Source organism: Haliotis rufescens, unplaced genomic scaffold (genome assembly GCF_023055435.1).
Source record: "Haliotis rufescens isolate VD_foot unplaced genomic scaffold, xgHalRufe1.0.p SCAF_5, whole genome shotgun sequence".
NCBI lineage: Eukaryota > Metazoa > Mollusca > Gastropoda > Lepetellida > Haliotidae > Haliotis > Haliotis rufescens.
In genome coordinates this window covers 41396512-41417299 of record NW_025964223.1, presented here as the reverse complement: position 1 = coordinate 41417299, position 20788 = coordinate 41396512, and the positions used below count along the sequence as shown (strand labels likewise).

Below are 20788 nucleotides of genomic sequence, written 5' to 3'. Positions count from 1 at the left end.
TGATTGTAAAATTTTGACGCTCTTCTGAAGGACGCTGTCCTGAAGAAGGACTTCTGTTTGCGAAGGAAAATGTCCGGAGAAGAGGTAGAGACAACCTTTAACCGTTCGATCTTGATGGCATGTATAATGACAATCCCCGGGCTCATCGCAAACTCCTTGTCTTTCTATTGTATCATTCCGGACCTGATAAAAAGGAAGACCTTTGTAAAGCAGTTGGTGCTTTCATTATGTTGCACCGACTTCATTGGTTGCATAGGAGTCCTTTTGTTTCAAACAGTGGCCAAACTAAATGACATTCCTGTATGGATCTGTGGATGTCTGTCATTTGTTACTGTATATTGTCCAATATTGTCCGGTGCCATAACTACCTTCATGGCAGCTGATAGATGTGCCGCATTGCGGAAACCCTATTGGTACCAAGAAAATATGTTCAGTTGGAGGTTCTGGGCGCCATTTGTATGTGTCGTCTGCATCATTACTCTCATCTGTCTTTTCCCTCAAATGGGTCTCGGGAAAATCGTGATCTATGAGACCAGCGGCAACGTGTCGGTAAGAAGATGTGGGCCATTGCAGGAAGGCATGTCCAAGAACATTAAGGAATCTACTTTTCCTGTATTGTATGGAAGTGTAGGCCTTGTGATGGTAGCTACTAATCTTTCCTTTAACGTCGCCGTCCTCAAAACCCTGCACGCAATGAAGAAGAGGGTTCATCCTTCAGCACGATACAGACAGGACACCTCACAGGAGTTTGAAATGACAAAGATGCTACTCGCCCTGTCGGCCACATTCCTCATCTGCTGGTTACCACTCAATGTAAGTACACGTGTGTGAAAACGTGACATCTCCGTCCTTACATGAGACCCGTGAAGATCGGGGGAAAGAATAGGTCTCGAGAAACATTTGCTTGCCGTAAAAGGCGACTGTGCTTGTCATGAGAGAAGACTAATGGGATGGGGTGGTCAGGCGAATATACGTATATGTATTTCATATGTTAATAATGCACATATCTTTGTAAATACCAGCACCATGCCTTTGCTCTAAGAATATCAGATGATATCCGAATATCTTCGGATGTAACTTCTGGAGAAATTAAAGAAATTCAATTCATTCATTCATCCTTCATGCGGAAGATTCTTAAGATGTAATATGATGCAAGTCGCTGGAAACCTGTCCAAAATCCACGCCGAGCCGCGTTGAGGTCGTAACGGTTGACTTTTTACGTCAGTGTTTGATTCACTGACACAAAAACAGTAAGGGTGATATATTTGTAACAGTTATAGTTTATCCTCAAGTGTTTGGTTAGTGTACGGTCAAACAGGTTCTTTCGCAGTTCTGTATTTTTTTTTTTTTTTACATTAATGTATTTAGAACACAGTTGCTCATCAGCCTCATAAAAATAAGTAAGACCATGTGCTGCGCAAGTGATACTTTTTATACGCGGAGGAATACCAGTAATGGCTAATTTTGTACATTTGACGAAAACCAACACTATTTAGATGACTACAAAAGATGAAATTGGGTAAAAATATAAATAACTCACTCAACACTCACGTACCGAGTAAAATTAACGTTTAAAGTCCAAGCCAAGGCTCAGGGCTGTAAACCTTAATATCACCACAATGACGTGATCCGTAATTCTTCGTAGCTCAACAGTTATAAGTAATTCGGAGTTCATCGTAGCTCATATATGTAGGTTATTCTCTAATCCCACCACACTTTCTTCAGTTGCAGTTGGTCCTTGTGCAGCAAGGCGTACACAAGTACCGTGTCGTCGACATTATTGTCCACTCGTTAGTGAGCTTAAACTTTGTAGTAGACCCCGTCATCAACCTCACCGTGAAAAGGAAATACAGGGATAAGATGAGACGGATCTTCATTTGCAAGAGAAGATCTGAAACCGAGACAAATGGGCCCTTCAGACTGACCACACTGTCTACTAACACCGAGGACATAATGACAGCTCGGCCTGAGTAGACCAATTCACCGAAGACACAAGAAGCACTCTACAGACAAGGTGTCGTGTTTTGGGTAGATCTGTTCCCATGATGGCCGCGTACCATAGTTGAAAACAGTAGCAACCGAACAAGACAGCAGATAATTCGGAATTGTTACAAAGTGTCACGCCCATGTATTTGCATAAATTGTTTGATGGATGATTTGAAATGAAAAGGAAAATTATTCATTGGTGTTTGTTTGTTGAAGTTAGCAATATTTCAGACATATGACGGCGGCTTATCTGTCAAACCAGTGAGTGATATTGTGAGTAACAATCCAAGCAGTCGAGGTATGATGACACGCAATAAAACAAAACCACCGAACCTGACCGCCGCCCGCTCCATTTGGACGCCTCTTACAACAGCATAGATTGCTTTGGACCTGTAGGGAGCTTTAACCTTTAATCTTATGAGGACATTCAACTGAATGTGAACTTGACGTAAAACTTCCTTCCGCTATACAAACCAACGAAACTGGAGATGGGATTTGCCCCAGAGGGGCCACAGAACCCATCCAAGAATACCTGGGCCGCACCAAGTAAAGTCCACAATTCTTGAGGGTGAGAAATTAACAGGATGGCCAGACATACCACGTATAAATTGCAAGTTACTAAAGCAATATTTGGACAAGGCCATGCCAAATGTTTGCATACCTGACAGAGCAGAATATTCATGACAAGCTCCGGCTAATAAAGATGTACATGTGCCGTGAACCTGGTGAGCTAACTGCCAACATGAGCCAGGCACCTCAGTTCGTAGCAGACACGAAATTGCAGATGAACTTTCGCATTTTTCTCCCAAAATTACCTGATGCACATTGGCTCACCAAATGAAATTCCTAATGGTGGCCTAGAAGAGTTTTCTCCCGATTCCGACATCATTTCTGTCAATGATCTCTCTGATAATACGTTATAATTTATATGGAAGACATTGATAATTGGTGGTCATATTGGAAACATGTTTCCCAAACTAGGATTGCTTGGGACTGTTAGTATGTTGTTTTCACGACCTTGTAGAAATGCATTGTGGTGAAATAAATTCTTTTGCAATTTGTTCCAAGATGGGTGAAAAAATGGCCTATATTGTCTGGACTAATGTGTTGGAGAGACTACAGAAAAGCTTATGATTCTGTACCTCACGAATGGATTTTAAAGTCACTGGAATGTTTTTACATCCCCGAGCGACTACTTGTTTTACTTAAGTGTTTAATGAATTGCTGGTCAACTCAACTTAACATGCATTCGCAGGAATCCCCTTTCTATTACAAGAGGACTATTTCATGCCGATTCTTTTCGTCCTTTGCTTTCCTGATTGTCACTAAATCTTTCAAAGGTCGTACTGAGACGTCCACTGTGAAGTTATATATCTCCAAGTGACTGGCTGATTTACTTTAGAGATCTTCTTAAGCCCTTACAGGGAACTGATAATAATGAGTTTGATTGTTTTGTGGGGGAGTTTCCGCTCTCTCATACATGTGATAACTGTAATGACTTACCCTTTTCGGATGAACTCCTGTCAGGTGAGATCACTGAAAGAGAGGTCTCGGATGCTATCAATAATCTGAGAACAGGCAAGGTGGGATACCCCCTGAGTTCTTTAAACTACCATCGGATCTCTTTGCACCATACTTGAAGTTATTGTTCAATAAGATTTTAGACATGGGTGTGTTTCCAGAATCTTGGAATATAAGTATGATTATTTCATTATATAAATCTGGGTCAGTTTGTGAACCAAGATATTATAGAGGCATTTCTCCACTAAATGTTATGGGAAAAATCTTCACGTCAATCATAGAAAAACTATTGAGAATATGGATGAAAGTAAATAATCATGATTCCCGAGTCTCAAAGCAGGGTTCCGACCTAACTTCTCTACTGTTGATAATTTGTTTGTTTTACAAGCTCTTTGTTCTAAATATCTGTGCAAAACCAGAGGTCGCTTTTATTGTGTATTTTTATGATTTGAAAAAAGCTTTTGACTATGTTAATAGGAAACAATTGATGTACTTATTACGAAAGGATGTCATGGTAAAATGTCTATACTTTTGAAAAACATGTATGCATCAGTCAGCGCATGTATAAAGGTCAATAATGAACGTACGGACTGCTTTACAACAGCCTCCGTGTACGACAAGGTTGTGTCTTAAGTCCGTTATTGTTTATATTTTTCATAAATGAACTTGCTATAGAGCTGCATAATAGTTGCCAACATTGGATATTTGTAACACAAGAAATAATGGACATTATGCTCCTTCTGATTGCTGATGATGTTGTCATTTTTTCCTATTCTGCAATTGGCTTGCAAAAACAGTTAAATGTGTCACAGAGTTAATGTTCAAAACAGAGTCTTGAAGTAAATCTGACTAAAAGCAATGCTGTAGTTTTTAGAAAAGGTGGTATTTGTTGCAAAACATGAAAAATGGTTTCTTGGTTCGTCTGCCTTGAATGTAGTCACTTACTATAAATATTATTGTCTTTTGTTCTCCTCTAGATTGTCACGATTTTTAATAAATCACGATTAGGCACTTTGAGAAAATTGTCCAAATTCTGTGAAATCATCATGTCATTGTTTAAACCTATCAAATGATTCTTCCCCTTATTGAATTACAAATATTTTGCTATATGTGAATCTAGTTTAAATATCCTATGTTTGATTGTTTGTTTGTTATTTAACGCCGCAATCAGCAATATTCCAGCTATATATAAAAATCTAGTCTGGTACAGACAATCCAGTGATTGACATCTTAAGCATCGATCCACGCAATTGCGATACGATGACATGCATCAACCATGCCAGCTTGCCTGACCACCTGCCAGTGGATCTTCCAGTTAGCTTACCATATGTCGAATTGTTTTGTATCATATTTGTCATATGGCAGTGTAATTTATTGTTGAACAATGTTTTGTATGATGTATTACATTGTTTCTGTTGAGATTCAGTAGACGTTCATAGCATGGTGTTTTGACAATGGTCAGTTGTCAGGAATTCAGTACTATGTAATAAAACCAGTGGTGTGGAAATTACTTTATCTTGATTCTTTTGTAGTCAAGTGTAATCTGCAATATTTTTTAACAGCTCCAGACTAACCCAGCATGGTATGGAACTTTCTAAAAGTTATTTAGACTATATAGTTGGGCAAGAACATGCTTTTTGGAAGCTTGACCAATTTTCCTGCTGGGTCAATATTATCATCATTGACATTTTTGCTTTGGTATTTTATTCTGCCATTGCTACGATTGAATGCTGCACTGCCACTCTATTGTGTACTGTCATTGCAATTACTTTGCAGTAATTGGTATTGATTTATAATAAATTTAACAAACACATGATAACTGACAAACTATTTATTAGATTAACATTATACCATAGCATATGCATACAAGACTAGTTTCTTTGGCGTTAGGGGAATCTCATGTTAATACTAACTACCACTATAACTATAACAATGAAACCTGTGGTTGAACATCAACCTTAACCAGCACAAATTACATGCCCAAACATTGGGAGCAACTACCCTCATACAGTGCCGCATGTTCAGGAGTGAGCATCACCGGAATGAGAAGCTGCTTGACTGAGCATCAGTCATTACTGACCCCAGCATGGGGTGCAGTCGAGTATATGACTTACGCTTCTGAGCATCAGAAACAGTATTTGGCAGCATGCCATTAACACATAAATATGTACAGCAATGAAAGATGGGGGAACATATTCCTAGAAACATCATGGATATTTACCTGCTGAACTGCCTATGGATATTTAACTGCCATTTAACACTGGATATATAAACATGTACAACAAAGAATGGTTGATGAAAAACATCGAACCTTATGGGTATGTTTTAACTATTTTCTAAGAATCATCATGAGAATCCCTGTCCCTACTGACAGTTACTGCATGTACACAATCATTGGTAAAGACAATGAGTTGTACATACAACAATGATGGGGTATAATACAAATTCCCCCGGACTTTAACCGGATTACATTTCTAAAGCACAACATGACACTGTAAGCACTGAAACTGTGATCATGGACAACAGGTGGTGTGGGAGGAGGTGGGAATTTTTCGTCTGAACAAGCATACGGCATGGCAAACGACAACATTGCTAGTGCGCATGAGCGGAAATACCAAATGTAAACACATGTACCTAAAACGAGGCCTCCTTCTCAAACGGAAGTAGCATGTAGTGCGCATGAGCAGAAATACTGAATGTAAACACACGTTATTGAGTATAAGTTTTCTAATGGAAAATATCAAGTTCAGAACACAACTGAGTTAATAAAAATAAAGCGTTCTATTTACGAAACCCGAATTACATAGTATACAAGCTGTGTTGCTCATGTGACGCAGTACTAGTGCTGCAGTTATGATTACCTGGGACCCACGACGATCGTAGATACGTACCTGTGGCAAGACTACCAAACTACAGTAATACGAATGCGCTCAAGCAGTTTGTGTTATCATTTATTAACTTAGTTAATTTTAGTATAAAATGGTTAACATTTCTTTGTTATTTGTTGGTCTATTTCACACAGATTTCTTTGGTGTATATATTTTTAGATCAACTTATTGTCATAATGTAGCTATTTTAGCGTTAGGGTGGGTTACCCCCAACTCTGTCCTTAACCCATGGATCTTTCCGATCAAGCATCCCGGTACGAAAATTGGTGTTTGGTACCACTTTCCGATCTAACACCATTTCACAATCCTAAGGGTTGGACTCCACTTGTTAATCAAGCACCCCTTTACGATCCTTAGGGTTAATTTAAGTTAGGGTACAGGTCATATCCATCCGTTTTAGCGAAACAGTTCAATATGATTCGCCGAGAAACTAGCTCCTGCGCTTGGACCAAAAGGTTAACAATCGGATGCGGATCTCTTGGTGAACATCCTTTATATCTGCAGAGCGGGTAATTTGAGATCGCGTTAACAACGGGAATGGGTCAAGGGGTTATTTGTTTGTTTGTTGTTTAACGCCGCACTCAGCAATATTCCAGCGATATGACGGTGGTCTGTGAATAATCAAGTCTTGGCCAGACAATCCAGTGATTGATATCATGAGCATCGACACTCGCAATTGGGATATGATGACATGCATCATCCGCGACAGCGAGTCTGACCACCCGATCCCGTTAGTCGCCTCTTACGACAAGCACAGTTGCTTTTTACGGCAATCATGGGTTGCTGAAGACCTATTCTTATCCGGATCTTCACGGGTAAGATCTAGGGGTTAGTGTAGGTTTACCAAAATGCTGTCACTGGAGATAATCAGGATGCTTGGTGAACGAGCGCTAATTATTCGTGATACCGCCCCTGGTCATATGCTGATATCTTGGCTAATTAGATTTACTCATTAGCCAAGATTAGCTTCAAGCTGGTGTCCTCAGTTCGACCCTCCACGGGACGCTAATTGAAATCAGAAATAGTGTACACAGCAATATTCTCAACAAATTTATTCTTGGCATTAGGACCGCCTCCATGGTCTAGTGGTAGATCGTCCGCCCGCAGAGCGGAAGGTTCGAGTTTGATCCCCGGCCGCGTCATACCAAAAGATGTAAAAAGATGGTACTTGTTGTTTACCATGTCTGGCTAGCACTATAAATCGGCATCAGTCCGGACTAGTACAAGCAGCCACACACACAGACACACACGTGCATGCACGTCGCTATGTAAGTGCAATAATCTTGAACGCGACGTTAAACTCCATTTCACCTCACCTCACCTTTCATGAGACAAAGATTGACGGTAGTTGTGACACGTAGGACTGGACATTGGGCGATAACTGTGACAGTCAGATTGACGAAAGATACGCGCACCGCTGGATTATTTGAGCGGCACTGGCCTTATAGAATGTTATTCTTTGAGAACTTCTGTGGTCAGTGACGGGCATAATGAGTCTGAGTCGTGAGAGGGTGCCTTCAACTTTCCTTTTAATTGAGTATGAGTGGATCAACAATGCCATCAATGTCGTTGTGGATATACAACTTCTTTATTATAATGAATTGCCAAATTCACCTGTCCGCCAGACCCGTGAAGATCCGGGGTAGAATAGGTCTTCAGCAACCCATGCTTGCCGTAAAAGGCGACTATGCTTGTCGTAAAAGGCGACTAACGGGATCGGGTGATCAGGCTCGCTGACTTGGTTGATGCATGTCATCGGTCCCAATTGCGTGGATCACTGATATTCGTCTCATACGCCGAGAACCCTTTTTAGAAAGTACTCATCTGAAACAGCTGTGGTTGCCCAATCGTCGTTTTAGACCAGAAGCGTAAGGAACCGGTTGAAAGCAGCAGGACTGAGGGCTAGACGAGTCATAAAGCGTCCCTTGTTGAGAGATCATCACAAAGCTGCTCGTTTTGCATGGTGTATTGCGCGACAGATTTGGAATCTGAGAACTTGGAGTTGGATCCATAGGTCAGACGAAAGTCGCTTTCTGCTCCACGTCACTGATGGAAGAACGAGAGTTTGGAGGCACCGGAACACGGCCTACATCCCCAGGAACATGAAACCGACTGTTGCATACGGCGGGGGCTCTGTAATGGTTTGGGGGTGTATCTCTATTGATTGCAGGTTGGATTTGATCACCATAAGGGGGAACTATACAGGGGCTCACTAAATCCGGGAGGTTTTGAGGCCAGTCATTGTTCGTATACAGTCGTGGATTACATGAGGGCCAATGCAATAAGGACTGCACCCTGGCCAACATTGAGCCCAGATTTTAATCCCCTTGAACATGTTTGGGATATTCTGGGGCGGCGCATACAGGCACGGGATCCCCCTGTATAAGATTTACGCCAGTTGGAAACAGCTAACTAGAACTGTCCTATGGAGAATTAAATACCTTCAGCAGACGTATGATAATGTTAACATGAGTATCAAAGCGTCCCTCTGCAATCGCATTGGAAGACATAATCCCAACCTTAAGTTTATATGAAATAGGATTGCGTTACTTCGTTGCGGGGGTACAATGAACTAGTAATCTAATGAAATGATATTCACGGGTTTTTTTCATAAGGATAAATATTTATCATCCAAAACTGCCTCCCACGGGAGATATCGCTTGGATTAGATCAAGCGATATCTACACTGTAGATATCGCTGCAATGAAATTACATTACGATGCTTTGCAGACCATTGTGATGTCACTGGTTACCATGACGTCACAAATCAAATGACATCACTAATGGCTCTGCTACTGAAGCTGTTAGCAGTACTTTTTACACTGAAGACAGTCTACAAATTGAAAAAGTTGAGAGAATGATGTTGGATTATAAATACAATCTCACCCGAGTGTCTTTTGATATCAAATATATCAAAACGAGTTGATAAAAGTGGAAACATTCACAGGCTTGCCGAGATTCTCTATATATTTACTGATTGAGATGTTTGAGACCTGTAAATTAAAAAAAATAGCGACTGTGAGACCATCTTGGATTTCTGAATGAGGTTATTTTACTGGACCTTGCACGGATCATCCACACCTAGTTTCATACAGAGCACTTATTAGTATGGGAAAATAGTCTTAAATAGGGTTTATTATCTAAATTTCGACCAAGCAGATGATTCCATTCCGTTGCTATTGTAATAAAATGTGCTTTGTGTGCAAAAATATATCTAAATATCTTTTAACGAAATCGAGCAACTAAATTTCGACCGATCAGATGTTTCGGTTACTGGGTCATGGTGGTAACAAAACCTATTCGGTTGAGTCCTAAAATACATTGTACCTCAATACCAAATTTGAACGGAATCTCTGAATATCGATCAATCAGCTCTGCAGATGCTGCTTTCCGTTGTCATGGGAGCAAGATCGTAACGTAAATAAAGTCAAATTTTATAGAGTCCCTAGATACACTTTTGAACCAAGATTGAACAACATCGGCTATATATGTCAGTGATGATCACTTAAAGTAAATCTGTAAATAACGACCAGGTTGTCGTTGTTGAGAGGTTGTTGGAATATGAGTGCAGTGCACTTATACAAGATCCATGGCTCTACTATGTGTTGTTCCTGAGAAAACGCGCAAAGTTGAAGGAAGAATATATTCTATTACGAATAAGGGGGGCACGGGTGGCCAAGTCGTCTGAGGCACCGCGACTCTCTGTGCAGAGTTGCGTCCCTTGGGCACGACAGAAACCTATGATAGTGGGTTCGAATCCCGGTTCTCCCTAATTATGTTTCTAGGTTTGTCAGCACCATACCCGTGCTCGTGGGTTTCACTGAAGTGGTAAACGTCTGAGACCTTCATCACTTCGGGCTTTTCTCTCAAATTAAGCTGACACGCCGCGATTTAACTGGAATACTGTTAAAAGCGGCGTTAAACCCAACTCACTCATTCAAATGGAATGGTATGAGCAAAATAATAATGAAACAGAGCAAAAACAATGAAAAATGTGAAAACAGCAAAAAGTACCCTATATTTCCAATCAAACTTTGCTTATAAGAATCTTTTACAACAAGGGGCGGTATGTACGACATTAACCATTAATGTAAATGTTACATTAAGGGCTGCAGGTTGTTACTCTTAATATAAAAAAATACATTTACACGTAACCATTAATTTAAAAGAAAGTTACATAAAGAGACATTTTTATATTAAGGGTTGTAACAATGCATGTACGTATGTACGTATATATCTGTGGGGGGTGTGATGGGAATGTTAGTAGTGGAAGGGTATACATATTCATGTACTGTATGTCATGATGATTGTAATTATATGCATGTTCGTGCGTGTGCGTGTCTACGTGTTTGTGTATGAGTGCGTGCGTGAGTAATCATATAAGTAATTTGGCTTTTGTGAATGTGTAGGTATTTGTCTTAATTTATCTATATATGACTATGACTATATATATATGATTTTATATTCAGTGTCTCGTAGGAAATGATGTCATATTTTATTGTTTGCACACGTGTTTTAATTTGTGTTTGTTTGTTTGTTGTTTAACACGCACTCAGCAATATTCCAGCTATATGACGGCGGTCACGTGTTTTAGTGTGAAGTGTATATAACATGTGACAATACAGTAAACACTATAACAGTAAGATAGTACTCACCTCTCTCTATCCTATTTTAAACAAAATTAGAAAAAAGCTGTACATGAAGTCATCTAAGTGCTGTCACGATCTAATTATGTTGCACAGGATATTCTCATCATATGCATCCATTTAATCATAGTGACAACCCATGTGTCTGCAGAATGATATCGATCAAAACGTATGTGCGCTTTCAATTAGACATTGTTCAAAGGCTGCAAGGGGTGAGGTAAAATGGGGTTTAACAATGCCGATCTATAGTGCTAGCCCGCTGAGATACCATGCAGTTTAACATGACTCCGAGCCGACCAGTCCTTGTTTTAGCCCTTTAATGTCGAGCGCCAGGCAGGGTAACAACAAGTACCATCTTGTAACATCTCTTGGTATGACGCGTCAGGGGACCAAACCCCGGACCCCCCCCGGACCCCCCCCCCCCCCCCCCCCTCCACACACACACACACACACACACACTTTTGTGTGATAACAAAAACGGAATTTTCTAATACATCTTGTACAATGTTGATTTTACATACATATATGAATTCCAAGGAAAAATACTCCACCCCTTAACCGAGCACGTCGTGTCGGTTATTTACTGGCCTAGACTGGACTTGTGGTGTAAAACAACATTCACTCACCCTCATCATAAACATCACCTGGATGGCCCGCTACATCATATGTTCCTTGTACGCTAATGTTCTTGTATTCCAACGAGGATTTGGTTTGAACTGATTGTGTGTCATCCAGTCGAACCACGTGGTTCGTTGAGTGAGTGAGTGAATCGGGTTTAAGGCCCCGTTTAACAGTTTTCCAGTTATATCACACCGTGTCAGCATAATGAGGTAGATTGCTAACAAACCTAGAAACATAATCCGTACCAGCGGGGATTTGAACCTACAATCATAGTTGTCTGGCGTGTCCAAGGGACGCAACTCTGTCCAGCGAGTTGCGGCGCCTTAGACGACTATGCCACCCTTGCTCCCCGTGGATCGTTGAATCCCAATTGTCGCCTCTTACGACAAGCATAGTCGCCTTTTACGGCAAGCATGGGTTGCTGAAGACCTATTCTACCCCGGACCTTCACGGGTCGGCTAATTTATGGGCCGCTTTGGCACTGATGACTGTTTAAAACGCACTCAAGATTCAAGATTCAAGATTCTTTATTCAGTATTTTGGGCCATGTGGCCTAGAGTACAATTACAATTACAATATTTGCTGCGTCACGTGATGTCAGAAAAATAAATACAAGTAGTCTTATTTCACATTAAATACATGATTTACGTATAAGGCCAAAGCCTTTACAATGTTGATATTTTTGGAGTTGAGTAGATTACATAAACTGTGATTATCATGATGGACATTGGATAACCAAGGCAAATAGTGGTTTCTGACAGAAGAATATTTTGAACATATAAACAAAACATGAAATTCATCCTCTAATTGCCTCCCTGTACAGTGGGTACATAGATATAAACTCAAGTCTTCATTTGTATGTTTTGACTTTCGTAGCATGTTAATCTTAAAACCGTGTAGCGATATTCTGAATTTACAATATGCTCTCCCGAGTGATTTATTCGTGAGATTACTGATGTAAAATTCTGGCTGTAAAAGTGATTTCAAATTTGCATAATGTGACAGATATTTTGATGAAGAAATAGAGTCATGCCACTCTTGAGAATACATATCACTCAGCCTTTGTTTTATTTTTAGCAAAAAGAGATTTTCATCGCCAATATGTTGAGAGATCCATACAAATGAAAAGCCTGAAGAAAACAAAATATATCTTACATCAGACACCCAGGTGTGTTTATCATTATCATCTAACTGTTTAAGTAGATTGTAACATTGTTTTGGTTATCGACATTGATTCATACGTAGCAATCTCAACCAGTATTTAAGTCCCCTTATTTTGCTAAACACGAACATATTTAATCGTCCAGTTTCACCAAGAATAGCTTTATTAGAGTCATATTTTCCGATACAAAGATAATTTTTAAAATAGGACGTATGTACTTTTTCTATACATACATAATATTTTGCCCCCCAGATTCCAGCCCCATAAAGTAATATAGGAGCAATCTTACAATCAAACATTGTACAAGCTGTTTCGAATGTTATATAGCTATTTCTTTTGAAAACATGTTAAATGGCTCTAGTGGCTTTAGAAGCCTGTGATGCTAGGCTTTTACAGGCCATTGACCAGATTAGCCTTGAGGAGAAAAATACTCCAAGATACTCACTGACATTCGTCTTATTATGATGAGTCAAAATATGTTGTAGTTTGTTTTAATTTTTTTTAAACAAATTTTGTTTCTTTTATTTTATTTTTTCATCTCTTTTTCAAGTTAATTCTCTTGATTTGATTATTATCAAGACAATAACTGCGAGAGGACACTGACAACGTAACCAGGTGGTGCATGGAACACATTTGTAGACAAATTCGGAGTGTTGACCCGCGTTAGAATTGTCCCAAGAAACCTGCATCTATTTTTGCCGTACGCTGCTTACGATAAGCATGGGTGGCTGAAGAGTTTAAGAGTTAGTGAGTTGGGTTTAACGCCGCTTTTAACAGTATTCCAGTTATATCACGGCGTGTCAGCTTAATGTGGGAGGAAAGCACGAAGTGATGCAGGTTACCACTTCGGTGAAACCCACGACCACGGGTATGGTGCTGACAAACATAGAAACATAATCGGGGAGAACCTGGATTCGAACCCACAATCATAGGTTTCTTGCGTGCCCAAGGGACGCAACTCTGCACAGCGAATCGCGGCGCCTCAGATGAATTGTCTTGACCTGACTCCGTTACAGACAGCTGTCATATAGATGAAACATTGCTGATTTCGGCGCTAAACAACAAACGAAACAAATCATGGTGGTAAATATCCTTTGGCTTCTCAGTGCTGATACATGTTTCTGTGAAATGTCCACTGAACGTCGTCTGACTCTTCGTAAGTGCACGTGAGACTCGTGCGCTTTAATACCACGTTCGCGAGACGCCTTAATGTTCGCATGGTTCACGTGCAAATCATGCCCTCATGTCATGACACGATCGGGGACATCATGTTCATGAACTTCTTTGGGTGGAGTTGCGAGCAGATTTTTGTTTCATCGGGCCCTGCGAGGTATGAAAGGAACTTTTCTTTTAACTTTTAAAACCATGAAATATGCAACCATAAAAAAGAGTAGGTGAAACTGTCATCCGTAATCTCTGCCTCGATGTTTTGTTTAAAATCATTCACCCTGGCTAGAAGTCATAAAAAGCATTTATGTGGGGTAAGAGTTAGGTTGGCCTAACCTGGGCACAACTTGACAGGAGTCAAGGGCGGAAATCTTAACAAAGAGTATTCCATGTGCAAGTTGTTCAGCTTATTTTAAGAAATCTTCAAATTCCCGTTCCTCAAGTTCCCGTTGCACTTTTGCAGCCTTAACTTTGCATTAATTTTACATCTATTGACGTTTAACGGATTTTAACACTTGACACTAAGCGTGGAATAACGAATATCAACCACGCCTTATTTTTGACTCTGGGGGGCACGGGTGGCCCAGTCGTCTCAGGCGCCGCGATTCGCATTGCAGAGTTGCGTCCCTTGGGCACGCCAGAAACGTATGATTGTGGGTTCGGATCCCGGTTCACCCCGATTATGTTTCTAGGTTTGTCAGCACCATACCGGTGCTCGTTGGTTTCACCGAAGTTGTAAACGTCTGAGACCTGCATCACTTCGGGCTTTTCTCTCACGCCGCGATTTAACTGGAATACTGTTCAAAGCGGCATTAAACCCAACTCAATCACTCACTATAATTGACTCTGTGATAGGAAGAACGACAATGACAATCGCGCTACTAATATATGATCCTGAAGCAATTATCAGTTGAATTTTCTGTACCAATGATCATGCCCCATGCTACAATGTGATCACCACAGCATATCGACCGTTTCTACCCGTAACTATATGTCAATATGCCACGCTAAAAGCATTTCCTAATCACGAAAATCCCTAATCATTGAGGTTAAGGATATAATTATACACCCCTAGGCGTATTTTGAGATTATAAGGTACGGTCACAAAATACACGAGTGATGTAACTCAGGAACTGTTCAAAGAGGCGTAACGTGGATAGGATCCAACATGTGGATGCTATTCTTTAGACCGTTTTGTGTGTATACTTTGAATTGCACTGTATATATTCCTGATTTACAGATTGATATATTGCCTCGAATAATTGTGTTCATGATAAATAAAAATCAAATGGATTCTTAAACAATCAACGTTCAGCATCGTCGGGGCAGAATGACCGATTTGGTTTTGACACGACCCCTGTCCCTACCCCTACCAGGTCACAATCCGTACCCCTGTATTTGTCTGTGGGGTAGATCTGCTCGGCGATACGCAGTGGCAGTCGGGGCAAGTCATTAAATGACACTAGCAGTTTAGCACGTCGCATACAGACATTTCAAGGATACTGTGAAAATGTCGTTCAGAAAACTCGTCGGACAAGTTGTTAAAAAATCGTAAGTTGAATGCAGTACAATAACTGTAACAATTATATACCTTTAACGGGTAAAACAACAAATATGTTGCATATACAAGCTTTGTGTCGTCCATAAAAGACTGAAACGGCTCAGAATATGATTACTAGTATATAAATATATAAATTTAATGAATTGTGAGTTATCGTGTTCTTTTCAACATATGACTGATACCAAAAAAGACTTATATGATAATGTTATAACCTATATTCACTCCCGCATTAATTTTAATCATTAGCGAAATTACCATTCCCCATTTATATACCTCGATATAACGCGGATAAATATAGTCATCAGCATGTCTAATGCCTATACCTAATAACTTGTTTCAGCAGTAGAATTATCATATCATAATTAATATGTGCAGAGTTTCGTCCCTTAGGCACGCCAGAAACCTATGATTGTGGGTTCGAATCCCGGTTCGCCCCGATTATGTTTCTAGGTTTGTCAGCACCATACCCGTGCTCGTGGGTTTCACCGAAGTGATAAACGTCTGAGACATGCATCACTTCGGGCTTTCCTCCCACATTAAGCTGACACGCCGTGATATGACTGGAATACTGTTAAAAGTGTCGTTAAACCCAACTCACTCACTCACTCACTCATTATTGAAATCCTGGAAAAACATCCGCCCATAACCACTGCCTCGAACTTTTTAAACATCATCACCCCTGGTTTGAAGTACTGAAATGGCATTTTTTTAGGGTTAGAGATAGGTTACCCTAAACTAGGCCAGGGGGCGCGGGTGGCCCAGTCGTCTAAGGCACCGCGATTCGCATTGCAGAGTTGCGTCCCTTGGGCACGCCAGAAACCTATGATTGTGAGTTCGAATTCCTGTTCGCCCCAATTATGTTTCTAGGTTGTCAGCACCATACCCGTGCTTGTGGGTTTCACCGAAGTGGTAAACGTCTGAGACCTGCATCACTTCGGGCTTTCCTCCCACATTTAGCTGACACGCCGTGATATAACTGGAATAATGTTAAAAGCGGCGTTAAACCCAACTCACTCACTCACTCAAAACTAGGCCAAATTTGAAAAGGGATTTTCTGTCAAGATAAGATATTTTTTCAGCTACAGACGCAAAACCAGATATGTTTGTTTATTCAAAGCACTGAGTCTGAGTCTATATGTTTTTATATACACACATTGCAACAACGTAATTGTTGTGGCAGGCAATCTCTTCTTTCAACAGTCTCAAGTTTAGTTATGTTCATCAAGAATGTTCGGGGTAACTTTTTTTTTCGATTAAGTCCCAAAGCTCCCAACCCCACCTCCTTCCCCATGCCTAGATAATATACATGTGTTTCCGTAAGTACTCGCGTGGAATACCTATTTGTGTTATGCCTGCTTGGTCCTGTGTATCCTTGAGTATGAAGTAAAGTCACACAAAGGGACTTAATATGTTCACCCCAGGCGAGACTTGGTTATATATATTTATGTTCTCAGCAGGGGAACCTGGATTACCTGTATGTGTCGTGTTCGTGTACTGGGTGGTGTGTAGGGAGATATGTCTGTTACGGCCGGAAACACATGTCAAGGAGGGATATATACGTGTTAAGCCGGGATCATACCTGTCCGTATTTTCGCCCCCGCGTACGTATCCGTAATACGTATCCGTATTTGCGTTTACACTTGTCCATAGTTATTTCCAAACGATTCCAAACGTAGCCCATGTTGCTGACGTGCAAAAATATGATGTGACGTCACAACACAGGCTATTTCATCCGCAAGTCCATCCGTATCCGCAAAAATCAGTGTGGCATCCGAAAACATATGGATGCGGGACACGTATCCGAAATGTACGGATACTGATACGGATAGGTGTAGATGCCCCACGGTATTTTCTACCAAAGCGAGATTTGTGGATACAAAAAATTGAGAATAGGTGTAAATGGCTAATTGCGGTAGGATATAGTTATATCTGTGTTACGGCGGAACATCTACAGGTGTGTGTTACGGTGGGTGATAGTAGCATCTGTGTAACGGAGGGAGGGGGGGGGGGGGGGGGGGGGGGGGGGGGGGAGTAGTGTCTGGGTTAAGGAGGGAGAATAAAGTATTTAAGTTACGGATAGAAGTATCTGTGTTACTTAGGGAGATTGAAGTATTTGAGTGACGGATAGAGATAGTAGTATCTATGTTACGGATAGAGATAGTAGTATCTGTGTTACGGAGGGAGATAGTAGTATCTGTGTTTCGGAGGGAGACGGCAGTATTTGTGTTGCGGAGGGAGATTGTAGCATTTGTGTTACGATGGGAGACTGCGGTACTTGTGTTCCGGAGGGACATGGCAGTATTTGTGTTACGGAGGGAGCTTGTAGTATTTGTGTTACGGAGGGAGACTGCAGTATTTGTGTTACGATGGGAGACTGCGTTATTTGTGTTACAGAGGGAGATTGTAGTATTTGTGTTATGGAAGGAGATTGTAATATTTGTGTTCCGGGGGAGATGGCAGTATTTGTGTTAGGGAGGGAGATTGTAGTATTTATGTTACGGAGGGAGATTGTGGTACTTGTGTTACGGAGGGAGATTGTAGTATTTGTGTTAGGGAGGGAGATTGTGGTATTTATGTTACGGAAGAGGATGGCAGTATTTGTAGTATGGAAGGAGATAGTAGTATCTATGTTACGGAGGGAGATTGTGGTATCTGTGTTACGGAGGGAGATTGTAGTATTTGTGTTAGGGAGGGAGATTGTAGTATTTGTGGTATGGAAGAAGATCGTAGTATCTACGTCACGGAGGGAGATTGTAGTATCTGTGTTACGGAGGGAGATTGTAGTATTTGTGGTATGGAAGGAGATAGTAGTATCTATGTTACGGAGGGAGATTGTAGTATTTGTGTTACGGAAGGAAATTGTAGTATTTGTGTTACGGAGGGAGATTGTAGTATTTGTGTTAGGGAGGGAGATTGTGGTATTTATGTTACGGAAGAGGATGGCAGTATTTGTAGTATGGAAGGAGATAGTAGTATCTATGTTACGGAGGGAGATTGTAGTATTTGTGTTACGGAAGGAAATTGTAGTATTTGTGTTACGGAGGGAGATTGTAGCATCTGCGTGACGGACGGAGTTAGAAGTATCTGTGTACCGGAGGGAGACTGCAGTGTTTGTGTTACGGAGGGAGACGGTAGTGTTTGTGTTACGGAGGGAGATTCTAATATTTGTGTTACGGGTGGAGCTTGTAGTATTTGTATTACGGAGGGAGACTGCAGTATTTGTGTTACGGAGGGAGATTGTAGTATTTGTGTTACGGAGGGAGATTGTAGTATTTGTGTTACGGAGGGAGATTGTAGTATTTGTGTTACGGGTGGAGCTTTTAGCATTTGTGTTACGGAGGGAGATTCTAATATTTGTGTTCCGGATGGAGCTTGTAGAATTTGTGTTCCGGGTGGAGCTTTTAGTATTTGTGTTACGGGTGGAGCTTGTAGTATTTGTGTTACGGTGGGAGACTGCAGTATTTGTGTTACGGTGGGAGATTGTAGCATTTGTGTAGCAATACATTTCGTGGCAGCAAATATGCGCGAAATCTTCCGATACAGTAACTCTTAGCAACACAACCTAAAAGTCAAATAATTAATATTTTAAGTAAAATAATCAACCAGGGGAATGGAAGTCACCAAAGTAAAATGCCAAGCGAATCTAATATAAAATAATTATTTTTAAACAATTAAAGATTTTCACTTGGAACATGTTATACTATGTGCTTAGGGACAATAACGGTCCACTGAGAGAATATCGTGAAGTACGTTTAATTTTGTTACACCATTTGTGTTTTGTTTTAAGGGATGATACGAAGGGGAAGACCCCGGAACCCCAGTTGATAAAAACAATAGGGAGAGTTCTCTCGGACATGGCCAAGAAAGGAATGGATGGACATTCATCGTAAGTTGTGCTTTAATATTTTCTGGCGGCCCTGGGATACTTTGTTCGCTCTGGAATTCCCTCGACCTTGTTGTGTCAGAAAACATCCACTCACTTCACTAGGTATAAATGAATGGGGTTTGAGCAATACCTCGGTTATCTTGAACAATCTAGTGGGGGTATGGTTCTGACAGTACTTAAATCAAAATTGAGGCAAACACGGGTTTTAAGCCCTTGATGTGAACCTGCTAAGGGATGCATCTCTGTACAAAACATTCGGACGCCGTAGACTTCTCGGCCTCCCGTGCTCCCAGGAAATACCAGATGTTAATGGGTGGCAGCTAACTTGAATATAACGATTAATTTAAATCTGACACAGTTTTGCAAATTTAAGTGATTTCATCTAGAAATCCATGTTTGCCCCCAGTTTCCCAGTTGTTACCAGACTGATGAAAAATACCACTGCTCGTATGAAGCGCCCTGACATGACTTTCTTGATTGATATCAACCACAGCTGTTTTGCAAAAGGGAAGTGCCGCGCAGTCATAATAGTGAGTTAATAGACAGATCAGAAGGCCAATTTTACGTGATTAAAAACTGTCAAACGAGATATTTTCACATCCTAACTAATTGTTCAGAAGGGAGCATATCTTGTTTTTAATATATATCTTAACAAACATTTGTAACAGTTTAAAGGCCCCGTGAAGACGGGTTAGCATTTGCTTTCATGAACCCATTCTTGTCGTAAGAGGCAACTGACGGGATCGGGTTGTAAGGCTCGTTGACTTGGTTGATGCATTTCATTGTCTCCCACTTGCGTGGATCGATGCGCAAGAGGTCAATCACTGTAAATGTCTGGACTCTATTATTTACAGACGGTCCTCTCATAGATGGAATTTTGCTCTGCTTTGCGTTAAACAACAAAGAAACATAATATCGTTTTAAAAAAAATGACACCACCCAGTCAACATGATCTGGCTGATCATCATTATATTTTGTGATAAAACGGGTCTTATATCGTGAAGTGCGTCAAATCACTTGTTGAATAGTTGATTTAAACATGACAGACAATTGAAAAATATCAGTCGATGACGAGTTGACGGTACACATGCTTTGCAAATTGATCAATCCACGAAAATCTGCACGCCAGTCGCCTTGTTGTCTCCTAACCGGATGTCGACTTCGAGTTTTGTTTGGAATATGCATAGACGCGTTAGGCCAGCCAAACTATGACGACGAAATGCCAGCCTAGTTCGACAAGAGTATAAACTAGACCTTTGTGGTCAGTTAACGCCCTTGCCCCAGAAGATGAAGTAAGTTTGACTCAAGTAATTCAAAACCAACTTTGTCTGTAAACACAATCATGTGTGT

At 40.7% G+C, this 20788-nt stretch overlaps 1 protein-coding gene across 1 annotated transcript; it reads left to right on the top strand.

Annotated features, from left to right (window-relative positions):
* The first annotated feature begins 372 nt into the window (after window positions 1–372).
* On the top strand, window positions 373–1974 carry LOC124153109 (prostaglandin E2 receptor EP3 subtype-like). Its single transcript, XM_046526262.2, has 2 exons — window positions 373–813; window positions 1726–1974. The coding sequence occupies exons 1-2, from the start codon at window positions 373–375 to the stop codon at window positions 1972–1974; spliced, it is 690 nt and encodes a 229-aa protein (XP_046382218.1).
* The last annotated feature ends 18814 nt before the right edge of the window (window positions 1975–20788 follow it).

Excerpts from the sequence above, each read along its gene's own strand:
- LOC124153109 (XM_046526262.2), top strand. The coding sequence starts at position 373 with ATGGCAGCTGATAGATGTGCCGCATTGCGGAAACCCTATTGGTACCAA. Across the intron at positions 814-1,725 it reads TCTGCTGGTTACCACTCAAT|TTGCAGTTGGTCCTTGTGCA; the intron begins GTAAGTACACGT and ends CACTTTCTTCAG.